The sequence below is a fragment of the Scheffersomyces stipitis genome, chromosome 1 (assembly GCF_000209165.1).
Source record: "Scheffersomyces stipitis CBS 6054 chromosome 1, whole genome shotgun sequence".
Classification (NCBI taxonomy): Eukaryota; Fungi; Ascomycota; class Pichiomycetes; order Serinales; family Debaryomycetaceae; genus Scheffersomyces; species Scheffersomyces stipitis.
Window position 1 is genome coordinate 1,976,390 of NC_009068.1, and position 16,761 is coordinate 1,993,150.

The following is a 16,761-nucleotide window of genomic DNA, read 5'->3' on the forward strand; positions in this document are numbered from 1 at the left end:
TAAAATAAAAGAGTTATTGTGGAGATAGGCTCTGGTGGAAGTTCGCGCATCTTGTTATGTATGGGAGTATTCAGAGAACTTCAGGAGAATACCCACTACTACTGAATTTTTTTAACTATAACCAATAAAGAAATAGCTTTAAGTGTAGATATAAACAATTAGAGTATTAGCATTTATTCAATGTATAAAATTAACAGGTATATATTCGGTAATTAGATATCATAAATCAACTACAATGTCCCGTGGAAGTGCTTGAGAAAAAGAGAAAAAGTCAATAATAAAACATCAAAATAGAAAGGGATGGCCGATAAGCTGAAGAACGCTTGGATGCAAATGTATCTAAGTTTATTAGTGCTGACCATGAGTTCTTATGAAAGATCTAGAAGACTTGTGAGAAGTTCTAGAAGCTTAAAAGTAGTTCCAGAAGAGAACTCTTTAGATACCTGAAGAGGCTTGCTCAAAGTTTTTCTGAAGAGCATTCTTGTGAGCATCTAAAAGCCTAAGAGAAGACCTTCTTGAAGAATCTGACAAGACCATTCTTCTTCTTCTGTGTCTTATCCTTGGCAGCACCAGCAGTGGCAGAGGCAGCAGTCTTGGCGGCAGCAGTAGTGTCTTTAGCAGCGGCAGTGGTTTCCTTAACAGCTTCCTTAACTGGAGATTCAGCAGAAGTGGTAGCAGCCTTAGCAGCTGATTCAGCAGCACCTTGAGCCTTCTTGGCCTCTTCGGTCAATCTGATTCTTTCCGATGCTGAAGGCTGGATTTCCTCTACAGTTACATCGCCTTCTTGGGCAGCAATGGCAGCAGCAATGTCCTTGTGTTCTCCGGTGGCTACAACGATTTCATCTTCGTAGTCTTTGGCAGCAGCCTTGACGGGAGATGCATCGACTTCCTTTTCTACATCGGCGACGGCAGCTTCACCGTTGGCTACAGCATCTACAGGAACTGCAGCTTCGACGTCCTTAACAGCTGGAACTTCAGCTTCGACGTCCTTAACAGCTGGAACTTCAGCTTCGATATCCTTAACAGTTGGAACTTCAGCTTCAACGTCCTTAACAGCAGGAACTTCAGCTTTAGGGTCCAAAGTCTTTGGAGCTTCCTTTTCAGCAGAAGTAGCGGCGACACCAGCGATGCCAGCGGCACCAGCAACAGCAGCAGCAGCGCCAGCAGCAATTCCTGCAGTAGAAGCAGAAATACCTTCGGATTCAGCTTCTGGTTCAGGAGACTGTTCGTCGGTGACTTCTTCAGAAGAGCCGTTGGCATTCTTCTTCTTCTTCTTCAACTTGTACTGGGTTCTCTTGACCTTCTTCTTCTGCTTCTTCTTTTCTTCAGCAGACAATTCGGGCTCGTTCAAAGTCTTTGGATCCACATCTCTGACTTCGTTGAAGGCAGCCAAGGCGTCGGCATCTTTTGGAATGTGGATGCCTGGCTCTCCGCTCAAAGTTGTCTGTTGGCCCTCAGTAGAAGGCAAGACAGTGGTCTTAAGTTCGCCTTCAGCAGCTGGAGCGACGCTCTTTGAAACCAAACCACCAGCTTCGGGGATCTTGGTGCCAGCAAGGGATGAAACAGCGACCAAGTCGGCAGCTTCCAAGACGTTGTTTTCGTTACCACTGTCGTCCTTGGAGATTTTCTGGGTCTTCAGAACAACCCAGTCGCCGTCAACAACGTACTTGTACAAGAGCTTTTCCGAGGTTTTTGGCAAAGGAACAGTCAATTCGAAAGAGCCGTCGGCTTGTTTGACAAGGTACAACGACTTGGACCAGTCGTCAAAGGTACCGGTGAGGATGACTTCTTGGGGACCAGCGGGCCTAATAAGTTAGTAAGAGCTATAAAAAATGGAATATGACCAGAATAGTGAACACGGATAATGACGAGACAATGTGGAAATCATGGCTGACTATGGATATTGTGCAATTGGAGTGTAATTGCGATGTGAATATGAAAATTCATTATGAGATTGTTGTGATTACAATTTGTGAGTGTGAGTGCGAACTTCAGTGAAATTCAATCCATAAATAGGATAGAGATAGAAGGAGAGTCTCGAGGAATTGAAGCGTGGAAAGTAATGAAGTGTCTCGTAGCGATTGTGGGATGTGTAGCTGTGAATACTGGTTAAGATCCTTTTTGGTTGTTGTTCTTATTGCATCAACATTCAGTGCTGTGTATGTTTTTGTTGCCCATCTCGTTGTGTTTATCTCCACACACACATGACCATTGCCATTTGCAAACGACTACTACGAGCAATGTATCGAGACACTACTATGGGACACATGTCCAACGTCGTACTGTTCAATTTGGGAGTTACAGGCCACAGCCATATTCACTATTTGTTGACATTGTAGCTACGCCTTCAGGGAGGAGAAAATGAGTTCCCGTTTCAGCCACACCGTAAGCGCAGCTCTGCTAGACAAGAATACGTACCATGTGAATGTGTAGGTAGACATGATGATAGAAATATAACGGTGTCAGAGATAAGCAGCGAATGGAAAAGAAGGAATGAATCCAAAAGCCTGAGCAATTACAAAATACAAAATGTCTGTGGTAGTTTCAACGACATATTAAATAAATAAATTATATGTGATGATAATTTTAGCCCGCCGGAATTTTCCTCCTCACCAACTGGGTTTTGTGACTAGCCATACTTAAGGCTGTGTGCAGAAGCCTTCCAAGTTGGTCGACCATTTGCATGTTTTGGGTCATGCCGGAGTGTGTGCAGGGGCAGGGAACCAGAGACAGCAGGCTGGAGCTGGACATAAACTGAATTAGAGACGGTTAGTAGCCGTGAAACAGACTTGGAGGGCGAGAGAGCGATGGAAGTCAGAGCGATGGAAGTCGGAGTGACATTTAGTGAGAGACCTGTCAAGCTTTCTGGGAAGTGCTTACTGAGAAATACTGAGAAATAATGAGAAACCTGAGAAATCTGAGAAATTCCGACTGAAAAAGAGTGAAAATTTGCTGGTAGAAATACTGAGAATTCCTTTACAGTGAATAAGAATACGAAGAGATACAATTTGTATGATACAGCAATAAAGCTGTTTCTTGCTGACTCCAACTTGTCACAACAGTACTAAGGTACTGCTGAATCACATTTCTCTGTAGCCTTCTTGTGAACCTCGCCATTCTCGTTTTGTTGTTTCCCCTGGGCGCACAAATTTCACTGTCCTCGCAAGCCAGCACTGCTGGCGATCATCTCAGTTTGGCACCTTCGGCTATCCGAATTGTTGCATTTTCCGTCTGTTTCGGGCTGCTTTTAACTATATTATCTACGGTGCATATCGCTTCTCGGTTATATATGATGCTTTTCGAAACACTTCTCGTCTTTTCTCGCTAACTCCCACTAACTCTCACTATTCTCTTCGCTAGCTGTGCTCTCCTCGTCTCTCACTATTTATTTCTCGCGTTCTCGTCTCTCGGTAATTTCTCACTATAAGCTCATCTCTCGCTAAAAGCTCATCTTCTTCCATTGTCTTAATACTCTTACTACAAGTTTATGCTTCTACAAGCTGCTTTCTTGCTAAACCAATCTTACTTTTAAACATTTAATTATCAGCTCTAAGCTGCACCCCTAGGCTGGCCCTCCACATTGACGGGCCCAAAACGGATTTTGTTCCGCTGTTTGGTTCCAGCATGCATACTAGAATTTCATCTGCTGCTTGTCTGTAGCCCTATCAGTACCAACGATACCTTGGCCCATTACTATCAGCAAAATGTAACACGTTTTCCTAGCGTCTCTCCCTTATCGCAGCCGTTGATACTTAGCGTTATCAATGTGGTTTTCTTTTGCTCTCTGGCATTTTAATTTTTCGCAATCTTAAAATTTGCAATCGATTCTCACAGTTTGTCAAATGAAGTACTAACTCTCCGATTCTTCCACATTCTCTACCTCTTCGATGTAGTCGGAGTACCGACGGAACGCTCCGTTGGCCTCGTTGCTAATCTCCCCGGTAATCTGGGATTCATCAGAAATCCTCAGCGTAGTCTTGTGATCATCGCCAAAGTAGCTGAGTAGAATAGGCAAAAGACACAAAGCATGCACGGCAGCAATGAAAATCAACGAGAACCACATCCGGAAGTAGTACACCTCAAAGATCTTGGACCTAGTAAATGCCAATACAAACATGCCGATGATCTTAGTGAGCGTGATTCCCCCAAGAACTGAACCTCCTACAGTGCACAAGGAATGGTAAGCTTTGAGCAACTTTACATTTGCGCTCAAGTCGGCAATGTTACGAGCGTGAACTCCACTGCTCATGAACTGGTTGTAGATATCATCTTCGCTCTCGTTGCCAAAAACAGAAGCACTGCAATTAGTGTATGCTCTTGTGATATGAACCGTGAACTCAACAGCTAGACCAGCACATATCACCAAATTCACCAAACTAACAGCGTTCAATGAGATGTCCCATAACGACAAAACACCGCCAATGTTGATCAAAATCGATACTATAGTCACCATCATCACCGTGGCTGTTCTAAACGAGCCTAACAAGAGAATGCTAATTCCCCATATGATAAGCAATGCCAGTCCCAAGATGGTGAAGGTAAGCTCTACAATTCTCTCATATTGCACAAAGAAGACATAGAATGGCGAATGGGCAAAGACGTCCAAGTCAGGCATGAACTTCTTGATCTCATCCACAATTCGGAGTGAGTTCTTGTAGGCATTAATGAAGTCTCCCTGAGATCTCAAAGGCGAATGTGAAGTTCTGAAGTAACTAGAAATCACTTTGCTTTCGTTACGAGATATACTAGATGAATATGGGGCCTTTCCGCCAAGTGGACAAGGATCACTGGGTTCTTCTATCCAATGGTTAAAGTAGAACATAAAGTCCTTGTCAGTGGGGAAACCCTTCATAGAGCTGTCATATGGTGGATCATGATTCTCGTAACAGGTTTGACATTGTCGATCAGGAGCATGAGGGGCACAGAACTCTGGTTCCCCGAATACGGAAGTCTTTTTAAACCTACAGCATTGGTCCAAATCTGGATTCAACCAGGTAAAAAAATCGTCTAGCCAGTTGCTAGCAGGTTCACTTATGGTAGACTTGAATCCCCGCTTGTATTCCTTTTCAAGAATATTGGCTAACGAATAAGTGTCGCAAGCAGAGAAACGACCACACACCATCTGCTGATTTTCCCTCTCAGTTACGTCAAGGTCCTTGACCACAAAAAAGGTAGGAGGTCCTACGTTTAAATACTTGTACACCGAGTCAAAGTAGTTGATCAAGTATGAATCCTTGGGAAGCGCTATTCTTTGATCTAATCCAAAGTTGATGTTTGGAAGCAAACTCAAAGAAATTCCAAACCAAAGTACAAACAATGTCAAAAGTTTTGGTTTGTTGGTCTTAGACATGATGTATGGAGCATAATACTTGGTAATTAAGCTCGAGAAGTTATACTCCACATGTTCGATTTCTTCGTTGGGGTCACCTTCAGGTAAATGAATGTTATGCTGGTCCTCGATTGTGATCCAAGGAAAGCAATCCAAACGGTTGTTCTCCAATCTATGCTGATCAAGAGCTAGCAATGATATGAACATAGTCATTTGTAGCAAGAAGTTGATCAATACTGCCACTGCACTGTAATAAGCAAAGTTCTTTACAGCAGGCATATCTACATTGGTGGCTAAGAAAAACATGGACACCTGTAGAACGGCACTTATAAGGCACGAAGGACCAATGTTTCTGAGAGCCTGGGCGATTCTCAACTCTATGGACATATCGTATAAGGTCTCGCTTACTACATGCAATTCGTGAACAATCAAGAAGATGTTGTCTATACCAATTGCCAAAACCAAGAAGGGAATTACTTCGGCAATGATTAAGGTTGATTTCAATCTCAAGAAAGAAAACAAACCTAGCGAAGATGTCACGGATAGCAAGATGATAATTATACCAGATAATCCCAATGCAAATCTGGTCTTGACAAGACTAGAAAGGCTTCTGTTAGGCAACTTTCCTCCCAAAGCCAAAGAGGCATAGATGAACATACACAAATAGGAAATGACGATAATTCTGATATCGGTGTTTGTAGACTTGTTCAACTCTTCTGTGAGAGATACTTCTGTACTGAAAGCGATGTTTAGCTGTGGATTCTCTTTCTCTAAGTTTTGAGCCCATTTCTGAAGCAGATGCTCGTAGGCGCTAGCAGACTCTGTATAAGTTTGATCTTTCAGGTTGCTATTAACCAATAATGTTACAGTGAATGCCTTCGCTTGAAAGATGTCATCATTGTCAAATAGGATGTTCTTTTTCAACGGCTGTTGGAATGAAGGCAAGCAGTTGACTGGAGAGTCTGTGCAGCTCTTCAATTTGGCTCTCCAGTTATCTTCAGTAAGCTGATTGATATCTCCGTAGAAGTACTGTGTGAACGATTCTATGCCACAAGTTTCGCCGAGTGGTTTGAAGCAGATATCAGACAACGACACGTTTTCGTTCAAGGAATAGAGCTGGCGTTCCTTTTCAAACCACCAACGTATATTATTCCAGTTCAAAATGGGTTCGGAGTCATTCTTATTGCTGACGATTATCTGTTCGATTCTGAACCATTCTCCAAAGCTTGATTCAAAGTATTGCATGTTCTTGAGAGCTGGCTCCTGTGGAGAGACCCAGAGCTTGACGGGATCAGTTTCAAACTGGAGCCAGAATAGTCCAGAGGATAATATTAGCGTCAATACCAAGTTGAAAGAGATTACTAAACCTGGATAAGAAGAGCAGAAATATCCGACGCTGGCAAATGTGTTCTCGATCTTTTCGATCAATCTGAGATGCCAATTGCTGAAACTCGACATTGGCTTCTTGACGGTGACGTAGCTAAGTGGACTCAAAGTAACATCAAAGTCGTCGAAGTCGTCCTCCCCTCTGGAACGTTTCAACTTGGCCAAATAGACGTGATATCCTCCAAGTAAGATTATTAAAGAGATCCAGATGATTACGATCGAAAACGTGAAGCAGGGGATCTTGCCTACCGTGCATCTCTTTCTGAAGTCCTTGAATCGAGGAAGCTTCGGGCAAGACTTTGAGCAATCAGGACAGGCACAGCGATAAGTTTCGTCATCACAAGCAAAGATGTTATCCTGTCTCAATTTCAATCCCAGGTCAGACTCGGCTTCTGATAACTCATACTTGTAGTTGATCTGGAACGGAGAACCACCCAAAAGCGGTTTCTCATCGCCCAAGAACTTGAGAAATTGCAGGTAGTTCTTAGCTCCTCCGCCTATTAGGTCCATGGCATAGCCGTTGGTTGCCGAGAACTTTACGTTGGCGCATGACTTGTAGAAGTCTTTGGCTGTTCCAGGATCTACAAATTGTGAAAGTTCGGCGACAATCTCATTTTTGGTATCGGCAGCGATTGCAGTTTTGGTGATGTTCAAAAAAGTGGACTGGTCGGGCGAACAGGTGAACTTGCAAAAGAAGTCGTAGAAGTTCTTTCTACAGGCTGGACAGGATGAGATGATGGGATCCACTCGTTTCAAGTTGGATTCCATGTTGACCACCTGGTCTTCTGAGCAGCACACTTTGGAAGTGTCAAAGTCATCCCCGCAGATCTGGTGGAGCAATTGAGCAGTTTTCGCAGACGGTTCTACTGCTTTGACGTTGGCCACGCAAGGAAGCGAACTACCGAACACAGACTTCTTTCCGCAATTGTCGTACATGGCACAATAGCCACTCTTGTGGATGGTGGCCAGACATAACAGCAACGTCCATAGGAGAAGCAGCAATATCGTGAGCTTCATGGTGCTACTGGCGGTGGATAGTGTCGAAAACAGGATAGTTTGATATGTGGGGATAAAAATTCAGTCTGAAAAATGAGATAACGAAGTGGGATTGAACGAGAATAATAAGATTGATACTGAAAATTGCTATGGGAATGGAGATGATATGAAAAGCAAGGAATTTGAGTGCCAATACGGTGAGATAAAAGTGCCTGAAGATGAAAGTGAAGTGGCTAAGAAGACAAGGAAGAGAGAGAATGTTGAATCTTACGAGGTTGTCCCTATCCTGGTATGGAGTGCATAGGCTGGAGTCATGATAGTGAAATACGAGATTCTCCGAGGAGCGCAAAACCAGAGGACGGAGTTGGGGGAAGAGGAACAGCACTTTTAAGTCAGTTATATATACGAATAAATGTAACTTTGGGTTGGCAGTTATGGTCCTAAATGGAAGTATTGTTCCAATTGCTTTTTCTTGTGGTGAAGTGGATAAGCTACTTTTTTGGCTTAGTTCATTTAGTTTCAATTAGTGAGTAGAGAAGCTCGCTAAATGTGAGGCAAGTATAGACGAGTACTGGAGTACCTCAAGTTTCTTCTTTTGAGAATTTGCTGAAGGTGACTCTTGGAGACTCAGTAGGGTGACATTGAGAATACAATAGCTAGAATAGAGTGGTCAGAAGAGAATAATTGCCATCCAATTTGCCTCGCTCAACTGCTATCCTAGTTGCCTATCAGTGAAATCCATATCATGGTCCACTCTGTAGTTCTCTTTCCAATATTCAGCTGTGTCTTCTTGATATCTCTTGTTTTTCATCTTCTATATTTCCTTATCTTCTATTTGCGTTCTGCCTATTCTCTTCTTTCAGTATTCCTATTTGCACCCAATGCAAAAACGCGTTTGCGCGCATCTGAAAATTCATGCATAAATGAAAATAAGTAACTTCTGAAAATCCAGCTTCACATTAGCGTATTGTTTAATATCCAACTCTTACCACTCCATGTTGATCGGAATCTCAGGAACTCTCGCCTCGGGAAAGACGGCTGTTGCCCATTACCTCTCCTACCAGGGCTTCAAGTTGATCTCCTTCCAGAATGCCATAGATGATTCATTCGACGGTAGTTCCACCCCAGGATCCCAGGACCTCGAGTCTTCCACGGCCTCATTGGCATTGTCAGAGCCGTTATCTCCAAATCCTTTGTCTTCAGAGCCCTCTTCCACAAAAGTTTTATCGTCGGAAATTTCTTCAGAACCGCAATCCTTACAGAAACGCTCCCAAAGAGCAGACTCCAGACCCGAGTCTCCACTCACATCTTCATCTGAGTATGCCAGCCTCGAGGTGTTCAAACACTTTGACGACTTGACAGAACTCCTTGAGTTTGTCACTTTCAACTGGCGAGAAAACTACGTCATCTCTCATATCAACGACATGGAGATGCTTGTCGCTTTACAGAAGAGACCCTTCTTCTTGCATATTTCCATAGATGCCCCCATGAACTTGAGATTCAAGAGATGGCACCATCGATTCAAATCACTTGCAAACTCCCATCAGAAGGACGAATACACCTTTGAGCAGTTTGTATTCAGAAACGACGAGTTACTCTTCAGCGTCAGGAATCCATTGATCGAGATCAACAACCAGGCCCAGGTAAAAATCATTAACACTTCAGGCTCCATCAAAGAATTGTATGTCAAGCTTTCTGAGCTCAACTTGCTCGACAGCTCGCGGTTGAGACCAACGTGGGACTCGTACTTCATGAGGTTGGCGGACTTGGCTGCATTGAGATCCAATTGTATGAAACGTAGAGTAGGCGCTGTGATAGTGCACGAGAATAGAGTCATAGCCACAGGTTATAATGGAACACCTAGACACTTGACCAATTGCAATGAAGGAGGCTGCGATAGATGTAATAAGGGTCTGGTTGGAGGAACGTCGTTGTTGACATGTCTCTGTTTGCATGCTGAGGAAAACGCGTTGCTTGAAGCTGGACGAGACAGAATCAGAGGAGAAGCAGTCTTGTACTGTAATACATGTCCTTGTCTCACATGTTCCATCAAAATAGTCCAGAGTGGCATAAAGGAGGTGGTTTATGCCCAGAGCTACTTCATGGACTCTCTTAGTCATAAAGTGATGAGTGAGGCTAATATTATACTAAGACAATTCCAGCCTCCCACTGAAGGTATATTTATATGAATTCGTCTTCTATATACATCAAACTTAGATGAAGAGTTGTTACATGAATGGTATAGACAATATAGACTTCATCGTTAGTATACCACTATGCTAGTCTATGTACTAAGTATATGCTACATTGTTGCTAAATGATGGTTTATGATAATAAATGACTACATTGCTGATAGATATCTTATTGTTGTTCAAGTCTTATTGAATGTTTGCCATTCAAGTCTCTCTGTATTCATATGGTCCAGGCTTTTGCTCTGCTTCGATCTTGATTTCTTCGATGATCTCTCCATCTACCTTGATGTATGCTTCGATCTTGTCTCCTGGAACAATAGCTCCAACACCCTTGGGCGTTCCCGTGAGGATCAAGTCTCCCTTTTCCAATGTCATGATAGCCGACATGTGGCTCAAGATCTTGTGAATGGGGAAAATCATCAAATCTGTCTTGTCCTGCTGTTTGACCTCTCCGTTGATCTTAAGCACCAATTCGGCATTGTAAGGGTCTGGGATTTTTTCCTTAGGGATAAAGTTCGACAATGGCAAGAAGGTATCGAAACCTTTTCCAATAGACCAGGGCAAGCCTTTCTTCTTGGCTTCGTCCTGAACGTTTCTGGCTGTCATATCTATGGAGAGAGCATAACCTTCAATACACTCCAAGGCTTCCTGGGCCGAGAAGTCTGGCGACAAGTCCTTCAAAGTCCGGTTCAAAGTGAAGGCCAACTCAACTTCATGATGAACAACAACACCCTTTGGCACTAAAAAGGGCCCGTCGTTGGGCTTCAAGATTGAAGACGACGGTTTCAAGAAGAAGAAGGGTTGTTGAGGTTTGGCATTGTTGAGCTCCTTGATATGGGCCGCGTAATTACGGCCGATACACAAAATCTTTCTGGCGTTGTCGATATACTTGAGAGACATTAGAGCCGATGGATAAGCAGTAGATATGAAATAATGTATATCACTTGAAAAGGTATATTTGTGTAGTGAATTTTTCAGTCATAAACTCACAGAAAAATTGTGCATAAAGCTTTCGCGATTTATGGGGAATTTCCAGAATGGCCTGGGGGATTTTGGGTGCAAAATGGAGGAACCGGATTGGTCGACTTGAACAGTTAGTGTTCAGAAAAAGTTAAGTTCAATGAGTTACCAGACCAATCCTTCCAGACGATTTTGATTGCATTTGGTTTGTTCTGAATTTGTGCCAAACTCATGGGATCTTCTTCTAAGTGTTGGTGTAGGATAGTTTTTTCTATGGTACTCTGAAAGTCCAAATCTCGATTATTTATGATATTCATGATATTCATGTCAGAATGAACATTCACAATGCTGAGTCACATAAGTTCCAAAGTTACACACACTGCTCTCCGACTATCATTTGAATGTACTTTCATCTCTCTTCTCTTCACTTGCTTTCTTCAGGTGCAAAATTGTGGTGCGAAAAATCATTTGAAAAATTGAAAAGCTTCGGATTTGTCATTGATAGGCCATGGCCAGAGCAACAGTATGAGACCGGTCCGACTACTGCCAGGATCCCACATAGGTTCCTTTCTCAGATGTATACCGAAGTCTTCGTTGCGATTTCAAAATGCTGTGTTATTTCCCAAGATAGCGAGAAAATACTCGTCTCACCTCATCGCTACTACTACATCTTCAAGTACAAGTAATTCTTCATCTACATCAAAGTTTGCAAATATCCACAGCATTATCTCGACTCCGCGAGTCAACGAAGTCTCGTCGGATTACGTGCGGGTTGAGCCTAAACAGGAGGACGAGATTGTTATAGCTATGAGCTCAGGTGTGGACTCACTGGTAGCTGCAGGGATCTATGCAAAAAAGTATAAGAATGTCAGAGGCATATACATGGCCAACTGGTCCCAAACTGCCAAGTGTACGGAACGAGATTGGAACGACGTTCAGAAAGTATGTCATGATCTCAAAATCCCCTGTGAGCGAGTTAATTTTGAAAAGGAGTACTGGAACGACGTATTCCAGCCTATGCTCAACATGTACGAGAAAGGTTTAACACCAAATCCAGATACTGGGTGTAACAAGTACGTCAAGTTTGGCTGTATGATCGATCATTTGACAGCAAAATTCCCCCGGGACAAGAAATGGTGGTTGGTGACTGGCCATTATGCTCGTGTGATGCTCCACCAGCCTTCTGGCCAGTACCATTTACTTAGAGCTTATTCCAAGGATAAGGACCAGTCGTACTACTTATCTTCAATTCCCCAGGAAGCTCTTTCGCGTGTGTTGATGCCAATCGGCCACTATGTGAAACCAGATGTACGTGAACTCGCTAAAGAGTTGAACCTTCATGTCAGCTCCAAGCCAGATTCACAAGGTCTTTGCTTTGTGTCCCAGGAACAGAATTCTTTCCGGGACTTCTTGAACGACTACATCGAGCCAAATCCTGGCAACATAGTTACTGAGGATGGGAAAGTCTGGGGAAAGCATCAAGGGCTCTGGCATGCTACCATTGGTCAGAAGTCTAGTATATCTATGCCCCAGGGAGATCCCCAGTACAAAGGAGTGTGGTTTGTCAGCGAAAAGAACTTTGAAACAAACGAACTTGTCATAGTCAGAGGCAGAGACAATCCTAAATTGTATAAACAAGAAGTGAATGTAGACGACTTCCAATGGATGAATTCTGATAATTCGGATTCATCCAGTGAGATCACCTTTCAGTACAGATCGCTTCAGACTCCTATCAAGGTAGAGTCTATGGCGAGGAAAGGGGCAAACTATACGATCAAGTTGGCAGAAAAGGTTCGTGCCTTGGCCCCAGGGCAGAACGTCGTATTGTATAGGGGAAATCAGGTATTGGGATCGGGCGTCATCGGTAAAGCCATGTAAATAGTGTAATATTGTAAATAGATAAGTATCTAGAATAGAAAGATACTGAGGAATTAGACGTGAAGAGGTGATTAAAGACAGTAAGATGAGACAGCATTTCACATACAAGTCACCTAAAAATGTTATGCTACATGGATAGGTATTGTGTGAATACATGAGATATCTGTCTTACTTGATAAGAGAAAGAATTATAGCATATGTGGGTGATCCATCACCAATATCCTACTCTCCGATTGTTATACGGTTGAACAGAAGGCTTTATGTATAATCATTATGTTCTTCTACATTTCCTAAGTTAACGTCAAAACATTTTATAGTTAGATACAATGAATAATCAAAATTAAACTATCACCAAACATAATACAAAAATCAAATAAAAGACCAAATCAACCGATCTATCCGCATGAAGTGAAACAATAATGACAATATCAACCCAGAAATCTAACAGTGCTCTTCAAAATGTTTAGAATGCGGCAATTGTAGGGTACAAGGACTTCTTTTCTTCGGCTTCAGAAGGGGAATCCTGTTCTTTCTTCTGCGATTCGATCTGTTCTCTCAAGTAGTCCAAAACCATGTCTATCATAGCCTTGTGCTTCATTACAGAACTCAAGTCGAATTCTTTACCGTTGATCGTCATCTTGCCGAACAAAGCTTCGATTTCTTCCTCTTCGTCCACGTCTTCTTCTTCTTCTGCCGATGACGCTACAGAGCTTTCAGAGTCAAACTCTTCTTCAGAAGTGAACTCTTCCTCGTCATCGTCCAACTCTTGGGCAGATTTCTGGTAAGTCGAAACTCCACCCATCTCCATCGACACTGGATGCTGTTGCTGACTATAGTAGTGATGGCTGTGGAATCCGCTTCCAATAGGTCTATTGATCTGTGGATAAGAAGGCAAGTGGCTTCCAGCAGATGCTACTTCATTCTTGCCAGCAGAAGCTGACAACTGAGGCAAAGGTGGATACAACTGTGAAGTCGCAGAAGGAGCTGGTTGATATTGGCTAGACATCGTCTGGTATTGAGCATCGATAGAGTTCGACAATGAATTGAAGAACTTCTCGGCTTCGTATATGTTACTTCCTTGAGCAGGTTGAGGAACACTAGCATTGGCATTAAAGGAAGCAGCGGCACCAAACGAAGGATTGTGTTGTGGTTGAGGTTGTTGGTGAGGCTGTTGGTGATGGTGTATGTTCTCATCCAAGTGGTTCAATTTGTTGAAGATGTCCATGTTGTACTGAGCCTCACCATGCTTCAACTTCTTAGCTGGATACTCATGAGCCTGCTGCTGTTGTTGGTTCACATTATGGAAGTTGAAGTCGTTCAAGATGCTGTTCACGACATACATGTTGTGCTGGGAGTTATTTTCACTCCTTCTCTTTCTCGACGAGTTCTGATCGTAAAGATCCAGATGCTGATGGTTAATGCTTGGGTAATTGAACGACATGTCTGCAGACAACTGGGTTCCAGTATAGTAGTTGCCTCCATAAGTTCCAGGCATAGGTAAAGTGGAGAAGTCTCCCATCTTGCCTGTCAAACGAAGTCTCTGTCTGGCTTCCCTCTGTTGTTGCTTCATCAACTCCTTCTGAGCTCTCTTCAACTTCTTGGGACGGTCGTCAGCATGAATCTTGGAGTGCTTCTTCAAATCCTGTGGTCTCTTGAAAGACTTTGGACACAAGTCACAGTGGAAAGGCTTCAATGGCACGTGAACACGCAAGTGCGATGTGATATGGTCTCTCTTAACAGTTGTGATTCCACAGTTGTCCCAGTGACATGTCAACAGCAAGTTGTTGGACGACTTTCTTCCCACGTGATCGTCACACAAGTGGTCGTACAACTTCTCTGGTGTTTCGAAGATAATGGAACAGTCGCCCCAGGAACACTTGAAGGGGCCCCTCAAGTCTTCATCCTTGATCTTCTTGTATGTCTTTTTAGCAGGTTTGTTGGTCTGGCCAGTTCCGGTGGGAACTGTGGCAATAGTTGCGTCTTTCTTCAAGCCGGCATTCAAGTCATTGATGGAGGGAATGGAGATGTTGCTGTTTGGGAAGAACGAGTTCAACAACTGGTCTCCCTCGTGGTGGTAGTTCTGCGAAGGATAGAGGAACGAAGCAGGCTGGTTGGTATATGATGGGCCCAAGTACGAAGGCTGTGGGTAGTGGGTATTAAGCTGGGGATGGAGAGATTGTGGAGGCTGAGTAGAGTAGGACGAGGTGGTGGTGGTAGCGGTGTTTGAAGTAGTGCCGGCGCTGGAAGTGGAAGTGGCCGAAACAGCAGTACTACTAGCAGCAGAGACATTGGTATCGTTACTGGTGCTAATTCTACTCTCGTTGTTATTGGTACTAGCGTTAGTGGTGCTATAGTTGTTGTGATGGTGGCGGTGGTGGTGATGGTGGTGTTCGGAAGACTTGCTGTCGTGAATAGGACTGTTTGTCGACGACTGTGAAGTGTACGACGAGTGGGGCAGGCCGTTGTTGTTTGGCAGCGACGAGTTGGAGGTGGACGAAGGGGACGTTGAGTCCATTTCCATATCGAGGGCAGACGAGCTGGAAGTCTTTGCTACGGGGGCCGTTGGCTGGGGAGCGGATTCCGTCAACGTCGAGACGGACTGGTTGGAGTCGGCGTTGAGGTACGAGACGGGATGCAAATTGTAGTTCATATTGGATACAAGACCAGTAGATTAGCAGCTGACACTGGGAACAGTAGCTGGAAGAGCTGGAAGAGTGGAAGTCGACGCTGGCAGACAAATACGAGTGGCCGTGGCAGTCGAGACTGATCTGGTAGAGACTGGATCTGTAGATTTGGCGTCAGAGATCGGGCAGTTTTCGGTAAAACTGGGCAATTCTGAGACTGGCTGGAACTCGAGTATGGGACGATGTCCTGTGGGAGCTAGCAGTAGTGTAGAGTCGTGGGACGGGGAAACACTGGCAGGACGAGCTGATAGTGCTGTTAGAAACCTGAGATGAAAAACCTGAGCAAAAGAAGTAAACGAGCCAATATCCAATTTCCAGGATTTGCCCTCATATAAGGGGCATCCAGAATGAAGCCATTCAGTTCCAAAAACCTCTGGGCTCAGACTCTGCCTGACTGTTGGATTCACTAAGCTTTTTTACGACTCTAGGCGGAGCTGCGTGCGCGGCCCAAAATAAACCTTTTTTTCTTAGTGCCAAGCTTTCACCACAATGTGGTAGTGGTGGAATGTTGCAACGAGATGGCCATACTTAACTAGCAAATGAGATCCCGGCAAAGTCCACGGCTCGGCATTGCGGTTTGCGCGTTAAGCCCGGAATATAGCCAAACGTCTTCAGGTCGATGCGCTCGCTCCCTCGGCACAAAACCACCTCTTCCATACATTCTTTCTCTTCTGTACGTCCAGCTTCCCTTCCTCACCTCCGTCAGCCTCGCCGTTCCACCACTCTATTCTTCTCTAATGTACAGTTTCCGCCCAAGCTGTAAAATTCAAGTTAATATACAATATGCATGCCGATATGCATGCTGATATACATGCACGCTCAAAATTGTCACAAATGTCTGGAAATTGGTCAATAAACCCATCACGTGCTCGAGCCATCACCGTTTACAGGTTGGACCGGTGCGACTGGCGGCACTTTTCTTTTTCCTACTCCCTTTTTGCTTAGCGCCAAGACACAGCGTATTTTCTACAACACAGTCACGTGTGTACGCATCTTGTTTCATGTGCAGTTTATGCGGGGCCTGCAAATTAAAAACGATGAACTTTAAGCGAGCCTGTGTCACGTGAGCGAATCGACCCATCTTATCTAGATCTCTCTGTCAAGCCCTCGACCTGGTCTTACAATAGCTTACGATTTGGCTTGATACCGTTTAAGCTCGTACCAGCAGAACTAAACCTAAAAAAATGATGCCTTCAGCCAGATTCGAACTGACGATCTCCTCATTACTAGTGAGGTGCCTTACCAACTTGGCCATAAAGGCGTCATATGCAGGAGTCTCCCGGGGGTGAGTCGAACACCCGATCTCAAGATTTCAGTAGTACTGAAGAGTAACTTT

The 16,761-nt window shown here is 43.9% G+C and overlaps 6 protein-coding genes across 6 annotated transcripts; 2 read left to right on the plus strand and 4 right to left on the minus strand. All coding sequences in view use genetic code 12, as the record gives it.

Moving 5' to 3' along the window:
- Nucleotides 1-160: 160 nt before the first annotated feature.
- CRP1 (regulation of G-protein function) lies at nucleotides 161-2,441 on the minus strand (the record flags this gene model as incomplete). Its single annotated transcript, XM_001387970.1, has 3 exons — nucleotides 161-1,805; nucleotides 2,205-2,282; nucleotides 2,419-2,441. 3 exons carry the CDS (start codon nucleotides 2,439-2,441, stop codon nucleotides 500-502), a joined length of 1,407 nt encoding a protein of 468 aa, XP_001388007.2.
- Nucleotides 2,442-3,507: 1,066 nt separating this feature from the next.
- On the minus strand, nucleotides 3,508-7,732 carry PICST_80838 (predicted protein; the record flags this gene model as incomplete). The annotated part of the gene is made up of 3 exons (XM_001387971.1): nucleotides 3,508-4,208; nucleotides 4,254-4,269; nucleotides 4,300-7,732. 3 exons carry the CDS (start codon nucleotides 7,730-7,732, stop codon nucleotides 3,851-3,853), a joined length of 3,807 nt encoding a protein of 1,268 aa, XP_001388008.2.
- Nucleotides 7,733-8,706: 974 nt separating this feature from the next.
- DCD1 (deoxycytidylate deaminase) lies at nucleotides 8,707-9,900 on the plus strand (the record flags this gene model as incomplete). The annotated part of the gene is made up of 2 exons (XM_001387578.1): nucleotides 8,707-8,824; nucleotides 8,993-9,900. The coding sequence occupies 2 exons, from the start codon at nucleotides 8,707-8,709 to the stop codon at nucleotides 9,898-9,900; spliced, it is 1,026 nt and encodes a 341-aa protein (XP_001387615.2).
- A 126-nt stretch (nucleotides 9,901-10,026) lies between these two features.
- YNQ8 (fumarylacetoacetate hydralase) lies at nucleotides 10,027-10,803 on the minus strand (the record flags this gene model as incomplete). The annotated part of the gene is made up of 1 exon (XM_001387972.1): nucleotides 10,027-10,803. The coding sequence occupies one exon, from the start codon at nucleotides 10,801-10,803 to the stop codon at nucleotides 10,108-10,110; it is 696 nt and encodes a 231-aa protein (XP_001388009.1).
- An 867-nt stretch (nucleotides 10,804-11,670) lies between these two features.
- On the plus strand, nucleotides 11,671-12,741 carry PICST_34443 (predicted protein; the record flags this gene model as incomplete). Its single annotated transcript, XM_001387579.1, has 1 exon — nucleotides 11,671-12,741. One exon carries the CDS (start codon nucleotides 11,671-11,673, stop codon nucleotides 12,739-12,741), a length of 1,071 nt encoding a protein of 356 aa, XP_001387616.2.
- A 463-nt stretch (nucleotides 12,742-13,204) lies between these two features.
- On the minus strand, nucleotides 13,205-15,391 carry RIM101 (pH-response transcription factor pacC/RIM101-like protein; the record flags this gene model as incomplete). The annotated part of the gene is made up of 5 exons (XM_001387973.1): nucleotides 13,205-13,818; nucleotides 13,870-14,162; nucleotides 14,193-14,981; nucleotide 15,058; nucleotides 15,160-15,391. The coding sequence occupies 5 exons, from the start codon at nucleotides 15,389-15,391 to the stop codon at nucleotides 13,205-13,207; spliced, it is 1,929 nt and encodes a 642-aa protein (XP_001388010.2).
- Between the last annotated feature and the right edge of the window lie 1,370 nt (nucleotides 15,392-16,761).